This window comes from Patella vulgata, chromosome 7, assembly GCF_932274485.2.
Source record: "Patella vulgata chromosome 7, xgPatVulg1.2, whole genome shotgun sequence".
Taxonomy (NCBI): Eukaryota; Metazoa; Mollusca; class Gastropoda; family Patellidae; genus Patella; species Patella vulgata.
The window spans coordinates 65,983,996-65,998,419 of NC_065885.2; the positions used below are offsets into that span (position 1 = coordinate 65,983,996).

A 14,424-nucleotide genomic window follows, 5' to 3' on the forward strand; every position below is an offset into this window, starting at 1 on the left:
TATAATCGTCACATGCAATAAATCAAAGTAAATTGTTAATTGATTTTGTGGATTCACGTCAATTATTTTGTTCGCTTACTGAAATGATAAAACAATTTATGATTTTATTATTTGCTATATGTAATAACTCACATCAAAACTAAACCATCATTTATTGTACTCACTTACCGATATTAAAAACAAACAGAAGATAAAAACAACAACATCAAAACCCACGACGACAGTGTGATCATTGTGGCGATATAATAAATTACAAAATAAAAGACTACACTTCGTACAGTTCTATTCAGGGAGATAAAACACTTCGCATAGATAGTTCTATTGTGGAATACAAAGCACTCATATTTATTAATTATTATGAAAAGAGAGAAAACATAAAACACGCCAAAAATACTGAATGAGATTAAACACTGATATTAAATTATTATACAGAAAACATTTCATCAACAATTCTATTCATACTCAAGGGGAGATGAAACTATCGATACTATTTAATTGTTCTGACTGTATTTGCAAGGCATAAAAGACCCCCCCCACCCCTCCTAAACAAACAAAACAAATACAACTACCATAAAAAAAATTGTTAACACAGGGGCGAACATATCGATTTTGATTGTGGGGGTGGGGGTGTTCAGCACAAATGAGACCGACTGATGCACAGGCCCCTAATACGAATGACGCAGGCATGGGCCGAGCACCACAGGCCCCAGGTTATTACAGGGATCCGGGGGAAATTACAGGGATCCGGGGGAAATTACGGGGATCCGGGGGAACGCTCCCCCGGAGAAAGTTTTGAATCTAGAGTTCTTGAATGCCATTATCTGGATATTGCAGAATTCTAATGGTCCGAAAACGCATTTGAATTCATGTTATTTATTAAGAATTTTGCAAGAACGTACAAAGTACTGTGAATCTCTGACAACTTATGAAAATGATAATTAGATCATTTACATGGACCTATATCTTCGATATTTTGTTGTGATGAATATAAATACATTAACAAAGATATGAATATGTCTTCATATTTTCATCAAGCGTCCGCGCTTAGTCAAGTCTGACCACAGGTCGGCGATTTTGTCACGCAAGATCGATTGTGTCCGTCAAGCTCACACACAAGAGTCAATAGTTCATTAGTTCATTGAGGAGTTCCTGTTTCATTATCGAACGCATAACAGTTTTCACTAATTTGAGCTTTGAGAAAACCTAGCGTGTATTGTGATATCCAATCAAAGCAATCATATTTATTCTTATATTAATTATTTGTGTTTTTTCCTTTCTATTTTGGCATTGTTTATTTACCTCATTAATTTATTTTGTCGTCGATACATAATTTTTAGACTGACTGCACTTATTTCGATGCCGAATACCTTTTTTCAGGGGATACACTACCCCCTACCCCCTCGCATATTTACGCCCCTTAAACTATTAAAAAAAACTAAATGGAAAGATATAATTATTAACACTCCTGGATGGATTTATAAAATCAATTTTTTAATCTGGTATTCAATCGGTAGAAATGATATTCATTTAATTTAATATTCTACTATACTGCACTATTTGGCTTAATGAGAGAGAGAGAGAGAGAGAGAGAGAGAGGGAGAGAGAGAGAGAGAGAGAGAGGGCGTCCACTAGGTCATTCCGGGACTAACATATGGTTCAATTTTATTTCAATAATTCGCTGGAGCGTAGGGATCTTTAGCAGTGGGAGAGGAACCCGGAGGACCCGGAGAAAACCCACGACCCTACCCCTTGTCACAAACTTGTAATTAGATAAGGTAACCGCGGTGGCTCAGTGAATAAGACGCTGATTCGCTAACCTAGAGGTCACCTGTTTGATCCCGCTGTTGGCCGAGAAAATTCATCGGGATATTCGTGTGTGGTACTGGTATAATCATTCGGATGGGCCAAAAAAAGTCTCATGTAAACGTGCACGTAAAAGAACCCTTGCCATTTGGAATTCAAAATAAGAGTAGGCCTTAGCGTCGTTGTCCCTCATCACACACTGTATGGCGTATGCCCGCCTTCATTAACCCATTCGGTGCAGAACAGTAGGACGTTAAACTTCATTTCATTTCATTTATAATAAATGAAAGCAATATTAAGTGTATTTTGTCGGATGTCACGCTATATGCTCACAAAGACACAAACAGCCGAATGAAATGGAAATATCTTCACAGGAAACAATAGATTGATTATCGCGATAACTTTAAACATATTTTAACAAAAAAAGAAACTTGATTATAAAGAACGGGATAATGTATAGTTTCGTTTAATTTTGTTTCTTCTTTTAAACGAAGATGGGGTAGTTTGGTGCTATAGATCATAAGGTCTGTCATTGAGTCAAGTGGTCTGGTTTCAATTCTCCGCTTGTACGTGACAAGGAGTGGCGTCGCCTATCCAACCTCGTGGGTTTCCTCCGGGTATACCACTACTAAAGATCCCTACACGCAAGCGAATTATTGAACTAAAATTAAACCATATGTTAGTCCCGAATTGACCTAGTTTGTGTCGAGTGGACGTTAAAACCCATTTTATTAAAATTGAACAATATGTTAGTCCCGAATTGACCTAGTTTGTGTCGAGTGGACGTTAAAACACATTTTATTCTCTCTAGTATATAATTAAATGAATATAGAACGAAACGAAGTTGAAGCCAAACGGATTTGAAGCGAAACGAAGTTAATGCAAAACGAATTTTAATAAAAACCCAAAACGTATTTTAAACGAAACAAAGTTAAATCCAACCGGATTTTAAAGGAAACGAAGTTAATGCAAAACGAATTCTAATAAAAACGAATTAAATGCAAAAATAATTTTAATTTACTTGTCTTTACTACACTAGGATCTGAAAGAGTTGTTATATAACCCGCGTTCTGGAGAATGTGAGGGATTAGCCAATGAAACGGTTTGCTACAGCGAGTTTTTGGCGTCATGTGCACGGAACTGTGAGTAACCCACTAGAAACATCAACGCGTATTGCTTAATGAAATGCCTGACGTCATAGGTCAAAAGCCGCTTGTATGACACCTGACGCGACCTTCCACTACAACCGATGAGATATTCATGTAGTAGAGGCCATCGAAAGTATAAAAAAAGCGAAGCGCCATATAGATCTTTATTTTAATGAGATTGGGGCCCAAGAAACCAGTTTGCGCAGAGCTACCCATCCCGCCTCTGACCGTGTATTGTGTGTACGTCCGCGGGTTTGTCTAGTGTGGCGGAGTTCTCCTTTATTTACAATTTACTGATACATTAGTGGGATAACAAAACATAATTCTGTTCTACTCAGTTTCACATCTGTCATACACACACAGATTAAAGAAACTTTTTCAACTGTATTAAATGAAAGTGGAATAAATAGTTCTCAAAATTCTCGAAGTATGTATACTTAGTGTTTTCGACTAAAATCGCGATTTTTAGGACTTAAAATGTCGGTCAACTAGCTTAGTGTCTGTTCTCAATTAGATCTAACTGTGTATTATGTTATTGTTATTGTTTATTAAAAATTTAACGTCCAATGCATAATATTGTAAAAGTGGGCTCTTTGGGTGTTGTTATCTATCTGAATATAAGGATCCAATATTAAAGTTTCTAAGTAATTTATTAAGTGAAGATATGATTATTAAAATTCAAACAATAATAACATATAACATAAATACAATGTATAGGGTGGTGTAGCTTATAATAATATATATATATATATATATAATTTCACAATAATGTAAAATATGTATTAATCTTTAATAGAGCTAACTCGCTTGTGAAGAGGTATAAATTACGGAAACATATTTAAATACATCCAGATAAGATTAATAATTTTTTCCTCAATTTTTCAATATTCCCTACCCTAACTGTTGACATGCCAAATTTTAAAATCACCAATAAGATTACAGGTGATTTAGAAAAAAAATTCGACTTTCCTTGTACCAGGAAAAAATTATTAATCTTATCTGGATGTATTTAAATATGTTTCCGTAAAAGATAATTAGTGTCTAAAAATAATCAAAAATGGTTCGCGCTAAAATAAACGGAAAAGTAAGAATTTATATGATTTAATACTTGTTTATTCACCTGCGAATATTGTACAATATATATGTTTAATAAACCGAAAAGTACTATATATTCGATAGATTACTTGTTTATTAAAGAAATTTGTAATTTAGATTATTTAAGCTATTAGTGACTAAAAAGTACGATATATTTTACTATCGATTAATGCTTGTTGCTCACTAGTGAATAAATATCTAATAGTTATATTTGATAAAGATCTAATAGTTTTATTTGATAAAGATCTAATAGTTATATTTGATAAAGATCTAATAGTTATATTTGATAAAGATCTAATAGTTTTATTTGATAAAGATCTTACATTTAATTAATTCGACATCAGTAATTTATACCTCTTCACAAGCGAGTTAGCTCTATTAAAGATTAATACATATTTTACATTATTGTGAAATTATATATATATATATATATATATATATATATTATTATTATAAGCTACACCACCCTATACATTGTATTTATGTTATATTGTTATTATTGTTTGAATTTTAATAATCATATCTTCACTTAATAAATATATATATTTAAAATAAACTATATAATCTATAGAATATACATTCTTTAAAATACATTAAAATAAAATATCTAAAATAAAATGTTTGTGCATATTTCTTTAATATGCACTGTTACAATATATGATATTTTGGTAAAGTTGATTTAAAGTAGCTAAGTCTCCAACTCAATATCATCCAAAATCTTCGACATTCAAAACACGAATTATTTGTCAATTTAAATCAACATTAATGTTGTAATCTTACCGGGAAAAGATGGGCTTCTGATATCCATTATTTAAGACAAAATAAACATTTTACCATTGGTACAGGAATCGTGTATCATAATGCGTTTTAGTGCCATTTGTAACACGGGACTCGAAGAACGAGGCTAGACATATTCCACAAGTCATGCCAAACCTTGACGCCATATTCTTATCTGGAGAGCATGCACAATAAATACTATCGGTGTAGACTGGAATAACCAGACGCTAGAGATTGCCATTCGATTGAGACTTCTGGCGTATTTCGCGGAACATAACTGATTTGAAATTAGAGTAAAAACGGAAATTATTGAATGTAAATCAGTTTATATACATTCATATTACATTATTATATGCGTCGCGACCCATTTGTGTCAATTTCTAGTTCCTTTGATTAAGTTATTTACTTATAAGCGTAATAAAAAAAAAAGAGGAAAATTGGTAAAAATATAAAAATATCAAGTTTTTGTATATCAGAATGTCGCTTTAAATGTGTATTATAAACATCTATATCTATAGATATATTTCAATGATTAATATTCACGTGGGATTTACACCAATCGACACCGACATCAATGATTTTTAGGTAGTAAAAGCAATTTGTCTATTTCTTTATCCTGTATTGTGTATTATGAAGCTTTGACGCTACAGAAATATACATTTATTATTTTTATTAGTAGTATTATTATCTACATGCCTTAACATGAATGTTGTTGATGTATTTGGTTTATAAATGTTATCAATAATCAATAACAAAATATGTTATGCTGTGAATTCAACGAACAGATAGGCTTTAATAAAAAAAAACATAGCAATACAGACGATGGCACGCGACTGAGATTATGATAGGCGCCTAACATCTTCACGGTTATAGAATGTCGTTTATGCAACCGGCAATCGAACTTCACGTATTTAACAACTCTAAAACTGCAGTATGTTTAGTGGTACTGCCCTCGGGAATTTAAGTGGCAACTAGTAAAGGACTTAATGAATTCATATCAGCGACAAAGTGTTGAGAACTCGTGGAAATATATTGGCAACAAGGTGTTTTTGGGAACTCGTTTAAATATATTGGTGACAAAGTGTTAAGGACTAATTGAATTCTCATCGGTGACGACATTTTTAAAAACAAATTGAATTGATGACAACGTTGTAAGGACCCATTGAATTTATACTGATGACGTTTAAAGAACTCGTTCAACGTTCATCCTACAAATGTAAAGGGGTTTACCTCTTAACGTGTGCGGTCCATTCTACATTTTGTTAAGGAGTTCACCTCTTATTGTGTGCGATCCATCCTACGTTTTGTAAAGGGGTTTACCGCTTAACGTGTGTGGTTCATTCTACGTTCTGTTATGGAGTTTACCCCTTAACGCGTGTGACCAATCCTACATTTTGTAAAGGAGTTTACATTTAACGTGTGCAGTCTATCCTACGTTTTGTTAATGAGTTTACCGCTTAACGTGTGCGGTCCATCCTAAATTCTGTAAAGGAGTATACCCCTTAAAGTGTTCGGGCCATTCTACATTTTGTAAATTAGTTTACCACTAAAAGTGTGCGGTTCATCCTACATTTCCATCCTACGTTTTCTAACGATGTTTACTGCTTAACTTGTGCGGGCCACCCTACATTTTGTTTAGGAGTTTGCGTCTTAACATTTTATTTAGAAGTTTGCGTCTTAACTTGTGCGGGCCATCCTACATTTTGTTTAGGAGTTTGCGTCTTAACGTGTGCGGGCCATTCGACGTTTTGTTTAGGAGTTTGCGTCTTAACGTGTGCGGGCCATCTTACATTTTGTTTAGGAGTTTGCGTCTTAACTTGTGCGGGCCATTCGACGTTTTGTAAAGGAGTTTACATTTTAACGTTTTAGGTAGCCTATATACCCTAGGCCTAAAATTCAATCGCTAAATTCTCGGTTCAGAGTGGATCAATTTGACTGAAATATTCAGCACATTCCCTTTACATTATCTACATTTTAACTATTATAGTGAGAACTGCCAGCTCTTCAGGTAATCCCCCATAATGTATCTTTAAATAGAATTATATCAAATTTAAAAATCATGGAAAAAGTGACTATAAATATTAGCGGCACTAAGTATGAATTGAGCATGACGACGTTTCATCAGCTAACAGAGCTAAAAGATTCCAAGTTTCTACAAAATGCCGAAAGGGTTAGCGCTAACGAGTATTTTCTGGAGAGATCACCGACTGTTTTCGGGTCGGTACATCAGTTTCTGACCACTGGGGAACTACATCAACCCCCACACACTTGTCCCCATTCCTTTTTAACTGAACTGGAATTCTGGGGGGTGGGTATCTGTGACGTACAGAAGTGTTGTCAGAATACGATATTAATGGCGATTGATGAAAGAAATACCTTAAACAAATTTGAACAATATACCAAAAATAACAATAATCTTATTTATGAAAAAGGTAAAATCATGTGTTCAACTAGGTATATGTTATGGGTGATTCTCAATGAACCTGGTTATTCGAAGCTATCAAAGGTAAGTCAGGAATGTTTCACCTGTTTATTGCCAATCTGATTAAAACACAGATTCTATTTCGTTTCGATTTTTATTGTTCAAAATTTCGCTACACTAGGATCTGGAAGAGTTGTTATATAACTTCCGTTCTGGTTGATGTGAGGGATTAGGCAATGAAACGGTCTGTTATGGCTAGTTCTTGGAGCTGTGGGTATCCCGCTAGAAACATCAACGCAGATTGGTTAATCAACTATCTGACGTCAAAGGGTCAAAAGCCGCTCGTGTGACCCCTGACACGACATTCCACTACAACTGGTGGGATCTTCATGTAGTGTAGGCCATCGAAAGTATAAAAAATGAAACGAAATATAGATCTGTATTTTAATCTGATTAGTTTATTGCATGTATGTAGACGAGACCGGTTGGTGTTTGGTTGCTAGTGTTGTCTAACGCATGCGTTGTAGATTAGAAAACCTGGCAGTGAGCCAAGTGGCGTGGTTTCGATTCTCCGCTTGTACATGACAAGGAGTAAGGTCGCTTGTCTAACATTGAAGGTTTTCTCAGGATTCTCTTATGTTCTCCCACTGCTAAAGTTAGTCGAGTGGATTCTAACCCCCGCCCCACACCCCAGTTACCCGAAGGGGGAATATGCACATGCCAATCAATATAAAAATATTTATTACAGTGTGCTATGAGAGAAATTTTGCCCGGACAGAGGCACTACGCTCTACTCTTATATCGAATTCCAACTGTCAAGGGATCTTTTATGTGCACGCTAATGTGTACGTTGGAACTCAGTGTTTCGTCCACACCCGAATGACTAGACAGATGTCCTTGTGCAGGCCCCCTGACACGAGGAAACCACTCCGGAAACTTTCTCGGTCAACACCGGGACCGAAGCCGCGACCTCCAGGCTAGCGAGCTAGCGTCTTACTCACTTAGCCTTCGTGGCTCTCGTGACAAAATAACACATGAAATAATATATACTGCTACACCAAAGCATTATGGAATGCTCTGGATAATTTTCTGTTTGGATCAAATCTGAAGTTGTTATTCAACATAAAAAAATTCACTTTGTCATTATGGCACGTGCTTTATCACATTAGTGTTTGTAATTCATTATTCATATTTCTTAATTGTTATACTTTCTTGTGAGTAGTGAACATGCATTATACAAGAGCTAAATTTGCCTATTTCAGGTCTTTCTTTAGGCCTGAAATGTTATATAAATTAATTAGAGATAATTTACTTAACTAGATCATAATCAACTCTCGATGCCATCGTTAGCCTGCGATATTTAATGGATTTGAATATATTTTATGATGGATAATTTAACGTAAAAATGGATAATCGAGACTTGGTTTATTATCGCCCCAAAGTTAGTAATGACGTTCGAGGCTAGCTTACAATCGCTAATATCTCGGTTCATTGTGAAACAATTTTACTGAAATGTTCAAGATATTCTATTTACATTATCTATTTTGTAATTATTATATATTGAGAACTGTCAGCTCTTTATCTAATCTTACCTAATGCCCTTTAAATATTAATTGTGAATAGGGTTCTTCTTATCGGGTGATATCAATAGACTTAACGACCTCGGTGATTGATCGGAAATTCAAAGCACTTTGACAAAACACAATTGGGGCCCACTTAGATCGTAAGTTTTGAATGTGAATGATTGTCGCCTTTTACTAATATCGATGAGAGGATGGGTGGCCGAATGGTTTATGGTTTAACACGTGCTCTTTGGACCACAAGGTCTGTAAAGAGTCAAATTCGTGATTCTCAGTTTGTTGTCTACGTGACCAGGAGTAGGGTTACCTGTCTATTCGTGTGGGTTCGTCCAGGTGTCCCCGGTTTCCTCCAACAAGCGTATTACTATTATTATTGTATTTTAGTCCCGATATGACATAGTTTGTGTCGATGATTGGACGTTAAGCCCCATTCCGTCTGTATCTGTGTCTGCACTTCTCTGTTCCTGTCTCTTCCCCCCCACCTTCTCTCTCTCTCTCTCTCTCTCTCTCTCTCTCTCACACTACTTTTACCAATTTCCGAGAAATTTCATCGGAATTTTCCGACGAGGGTTCCCCTTGTCAGTGTCGCAGAACGGAGGGCTTGACAAGAACAGAAGTCTAGTCGTTGGGATGGGACGAAAAACCGAGGTCCCATGTACACATTGGCGTGCACGTAAAAGACCCCTTACAGTTGGAATTCGATACACGAGTATGGCTAATTAGTTTATTAATTTCAGTATTTATGAACTATTTTACTAATTTCAGTATTTATGAATTATTTTACTAATTTCAGTATTTATGGACTAATATTTTACTAATTTCAGTATTTATGGACTAATTATTTTACTAATTTCAGTATTTATGACTAATTATTTTACTAATTTCAGTATTTATGGGCTAAATATTTCACTTATTTCCGTATTTATGAATTATTTTACTAATTTCCGTATTTATGGGGTAATGTTTTACTAATTTCAGTATTTATGGACTAAATTAGAAATATATTGTGTTTATTTCTAGGTGTATGCTGTGATAGCTGGGATATTTGTACTAATGTCCATATTTGTTCTCACGGCACAGACACACCCATTCTTTCAACGAAAGCTAAACATGGAGGAATGGCAGGATTACCTTGACGACGAATTTCAACCGGAAGACATGGATGCGTTTTACGACGACGGATTATATTACTATGACACGATAGCAGCTGACATCCCGCAATCACAAAATAAAACTAGATTCCCTCGACCTTTCACTACCGTTCAATATTTGGTCATAATGGATTACGTGACGACGGCCTTCTTTACATTAGACTTAATGATGAGATTTCTTGTATGTCCATATAAACTGAAATTCATATTTGATTTCTTCAACTTGATGGATCTGATTGCGTTGGTGGCAGTTTTTGTTCACGTGACCATTGAAGGGATTCTAACAAAAGAACGGTACCGGGCAAGTCTTTTGGACCTAGTGCTTGCATTCCAAGTACTTCGTATCCTCCGTTTTCTCAGAATGATAAAAAGAGTTCGTGGTTTTCGAGTGTTGGTCTATGCCATGCGCGTGGGATTTCGAGAACTAATGACCGTCGCCATGTTTGTGTTCCTGGCTGTCATATCGTTTGGGTGTATAATCTATTTCTTGGATGGCAAAACTCGAATCAAACATATCCCAGATGGCATTTACTGGGCCCTAATCACAGTCACAACGGTCGGGTATGGGGATATTGTTCCGGGAACACCCCAGGGCAAGCTTGTTGCATGTTGTTGTGCGCTACTTGGCGTTTTGCTGACAGCTGTAACTGTTCCTGTTTTTGTGAATAATTTTGTTCTGTATTATTCTCATGCCAGTGTGTTGAGTTTACAAGAAGATATAAAAAAGAACCCACGGCTTCATCCAAGTCACGTGCAACCAAACGTACGCGTCATCACTATACCATCACTATCCAACAAAAAGACAGCGTGTAATAAGACATGTCCAGTGACAGATTAGCGGATTATGAACCGGCCTTGACCTTAGACCACACAGTGTATGCGTCATGGCCTGAACTATTTCCATATATCAATGTCTTAAAAAGCTGGGGTTAGTCTTATCCATTTCTCCGCTTTTTGTTCGTAATTCTTGCCTAATGCTTTTGATGTCATCTTCCCGGCGTCAAGGTAACCAAGTGCAACATTGTATTTTGAGCCGTTTATTATGTTGACCAAAGAGTAGTTAAAAGATGCCCCCATGGTGTCATCTCTGTGTTGGTGCTGATTCAAATTCTATTGCGCACAATCGAGCTTTCTAATTAAAACAGCTCAACTTCCGTTTCGTTTAATCTAGCGTGATTTGGAAATAACTGCAGCTGTAATTAAACCATCGATTTTTACATCAAAATCCCCTGAACATAGGCCTACAACACATTGTAAAAGTCAGATGTGTGTCTACCTCTCAACCTAAATTAGTCGTATCTCAACATTTGTCTCTACCTCTCGACCTTAGATTTTAAATGTCCACAATTCAAAAGAAATCAACATAGTAAATTTAAATAAATTGACTCTTTATTTAATCTTTAAGAGGAATTTCAGTCCAAAAATGGCTAGATTCCGTTCAGTATTTATAAAGATATGTGGAATTGACATTTCATTAGCCCATGCTGCTCGACAGGAACAAGACGTCGCCATCTTTAGTCGGTAGCGGAGAAACATGAAGGGCCTATTTTAAATCCGATTGAATTCAAGCTTGGAGATTATCTAGCGATGGTATTTTTGTTTTCTTTATCAAATGTTAAAAAAATCCATCTGAGTACATATTAGCGTGAATTAAGCCGTAAAAAAGTTGATATTTTAGCGGAAATGAAAATGGCGCATCGGAACTTGAACCCAATTGAAACTTTATTTAAATGCATCCTTCATTTAACCCAAAATATCCTTTTATTTAGCCCAAATGGACACTTGTAGACGTCTACATGTGATTTTAATAGCTGATTAGAAATCGATACGTGGCTCTAAAACGTAGACTGACTGCCACTATTTGCTTCGCTTGAGTTATTCTCAAAGTGTGATAGTCCCCATGGATGCAGAATGACCAGAAATCGATACATCGCCTTGTAACACTTTTATTATAATCGAGGGAATTGGATGACCGAATGGTTAGCGCGTGCACGTTGTGTATCATAAGGTCTGTCATTGAGTCAACTGCGTGGTTTCGATTCCCCTGTTGTACGTAACAAGGAGTAGAGTCGCCTGTCCAACCTCGTGAGTTTTCTCCGGATCTTCCGGGTATCCCCCACTGCTAAAGACCCCTACGCCAGCAAATTATTGAAATAAAACTGAACTTTATGTTAGACCCGAAATGAACTATTTTGTGTCGAGTGGACGTTAAACCCCATTTCTCGCTCTCTTCATTATTATCGAATGTTTTTGTTTTTTTTTGGTTTTTTTATTTCGCCAAAGAACTGTAAACAAACAAAACTTCTTTTAGGATGTATGTTTTTAATATTTACATAGATATTTTTTAATATGTCATATCCGTTCCGTGTTTCTGGTTTTTTTTTTAATAGTCGACCAATCATTATATAATAGCATTGTTCTGTATTGATTTACAAAAAATAAAAAGACATGGTGAATTGTTAATTGTTTTGATTTTTGTAAAACATGTCCTCTCTCAAACCAAAACCAAGCGTTAATTAGGAGATAAACACTTCCTGTTTCGCATTTAGAGGGGTGTTATTGTCCAATAGACATGTCCTGTTGGCGTCGCAAGATTCACCCTTAAGGATGTTACAATTGTATTTGCATGGCTTGCTAGCATATTTTGCGTCATATCTTATTTAAAATGTATTCCTATCAATACTGTCGTATTTATAAAAATACAAATAATAATATTTTAGTAAGCTAACATGTCTTTAATGGTAGTGAAATAATAATTATTTATTAAAGGAAAGCATATCACGTCCGTTCTATTTGGCACCATAGTCTTCATTGTTTTCATTGGGGTGTTCCCACTTTGCGGCAGGCTTTGATGTCAAATTTTGTCGCTAATCCAAAGTTAATCCTAGAAAAATGGTGTTATAAACTACATGTATAGGTCCATATCTTTTTTAAGAATAAAACTGTATTGAATTTAACAAATTTAACTTTTATTAAATAACATTATATAATTTACACATATAAAAATATATAGAATTTACAGCCCCACTAAATAGGAAATATTTGTTCCATATTGATCTACACTTAAAGTGCCATTTAATAACTGTGTTTTCAAATGGTCTATTATTGTATCAAGTTGTCGATATTTCTTAACTCGAGGCCTTTTGGTACCACCAAATAATATCTGTGAAATTGTGTTTTCGACTCGACATAAGATTGTTCTTGTTTTATTAAGTTAATGAACTTGTAAATATTAGGATGACATGCTGTCATTTTATTCAACTTAGAATGCCAACCTTCTACGTGGTTGGTAGTGCGGGGCCCTGTTGTATCAAAATGGTTCCACACATTACGGCCATTGTAATTATCAACCCATTAAGAGCTCATTAACGCTGAACACTAGTGAACAGTTCTTGAGTGACTACTTTTAAACAGAGTATAATTTTAAGATCAATTAAAGGATTAACAGTCTGCCTGCATAGTGGGAAAACTCCGTTTTCATTCTACGAATTATCATTTTACGAACTGACCAATTGGATTACGTTTGATGTCACACTATATATATACATCGGCCAGTTTTCTTGAAGGCGGTGAGCATATCACGTGAACTCTCTAAATGGCGGGTTTGGGGGACGGCAGCGCTTAAATCCCAGTCACCTGATTCCTGAATTATTAGGTAAGACAGGCGTACGGTGGGCAATTCTGGGCACGTAAGCCCCTAATAACCTTTTCTGGCGTTGGCCTCAGCTTCGATTACTAGGACCCTCACCCCACCCCACCCCCAACAACACCACACCCTTTGTGAGCTATTTTCCTATTCGTTTATACTGTGCTAAAACTGCGAGCTGTGTTAAAAAGAGTTAAACACTAAAACCTGTAATAAGAAATGAACCATTTGTTTTCAATATGGTTCGGATACGGAAAATCCAGGGCCTTTTTTTACAGAAATATTTTAGTTTTTAGCAGAATCTTGGATTGAATCAGGTCCTTACGTTCTAACGGACTATGTCGGTTGTAGGAGAGTGTGTCAGGTCCCTCTGTTGGACCAAAAAGCACGTGTATAAATGGTACTGTATTTAGAAGTGCACTGATATTTTATAACACATTCCATCTTATTTAGCTATAACAATAGTAGGCTATCTTTTTTATATAAACACTAAAAACCTGAATTATTTACAGCAATACAATCTACAGAATTGTTCTTGAAATTTTAGAAACTATGAGTAAAATACGTGTTCTAGGTCGTCCTACACGTTTGACTGTTCACGGTCTAGAGTCCAATTCAGCTCACTGGAGCACTGCTGCAAGCTTATACAATGAATACAGAGAAATAATTGCACGTTACTTACTCAGTTTTTTTGTAGACGGGATGAGCAAAACGTTTCGTAACATTCTACCTTTGTGTGTTCTCGCCTAACCTTTTCTTTAAAAATAAAACCATTAGACGTAAATTCGGGACATGATGTGTC

The 14,424-nt window shown here is 35.7% G+C and overlaps 1 protein-coding gene across 1 annotated transcript; it reads left to right on the forward strand.

Moving 5' to 3' along the window:
- Positions 1–9,849: 9,849 nt before the first annotated feature.
- On the forward strand, positions 9,850–12,345 carry LOC126826756 (potassium voltage-gated channel subfamily C member 1-like). The gene has a single exon (XM_050555841.2). The coding sequence runs from the start codon at positions 9,879–9,881 to the stop codon at positions 10,812–10,814; it is 936 nt and encodes a 311-aa protein (XP_050411798.2). The 5' UTR covers positions 9,850–9,878; the 3' UTR covers positions 10,815–12,345.
- The last annotated feature ends 2,079 nt before the right edge of the window (positions 12,346–14,424 follow it).

Excerpts from the sequence above, each read along its gene's own strand:
- LOC126826756 (XM_050555841.2), top strand. The coding sequence starts at position 9,879 with ATGTCCATATTTGTTCTCACGGCACAGACACACCCATTCTTTCAACGA.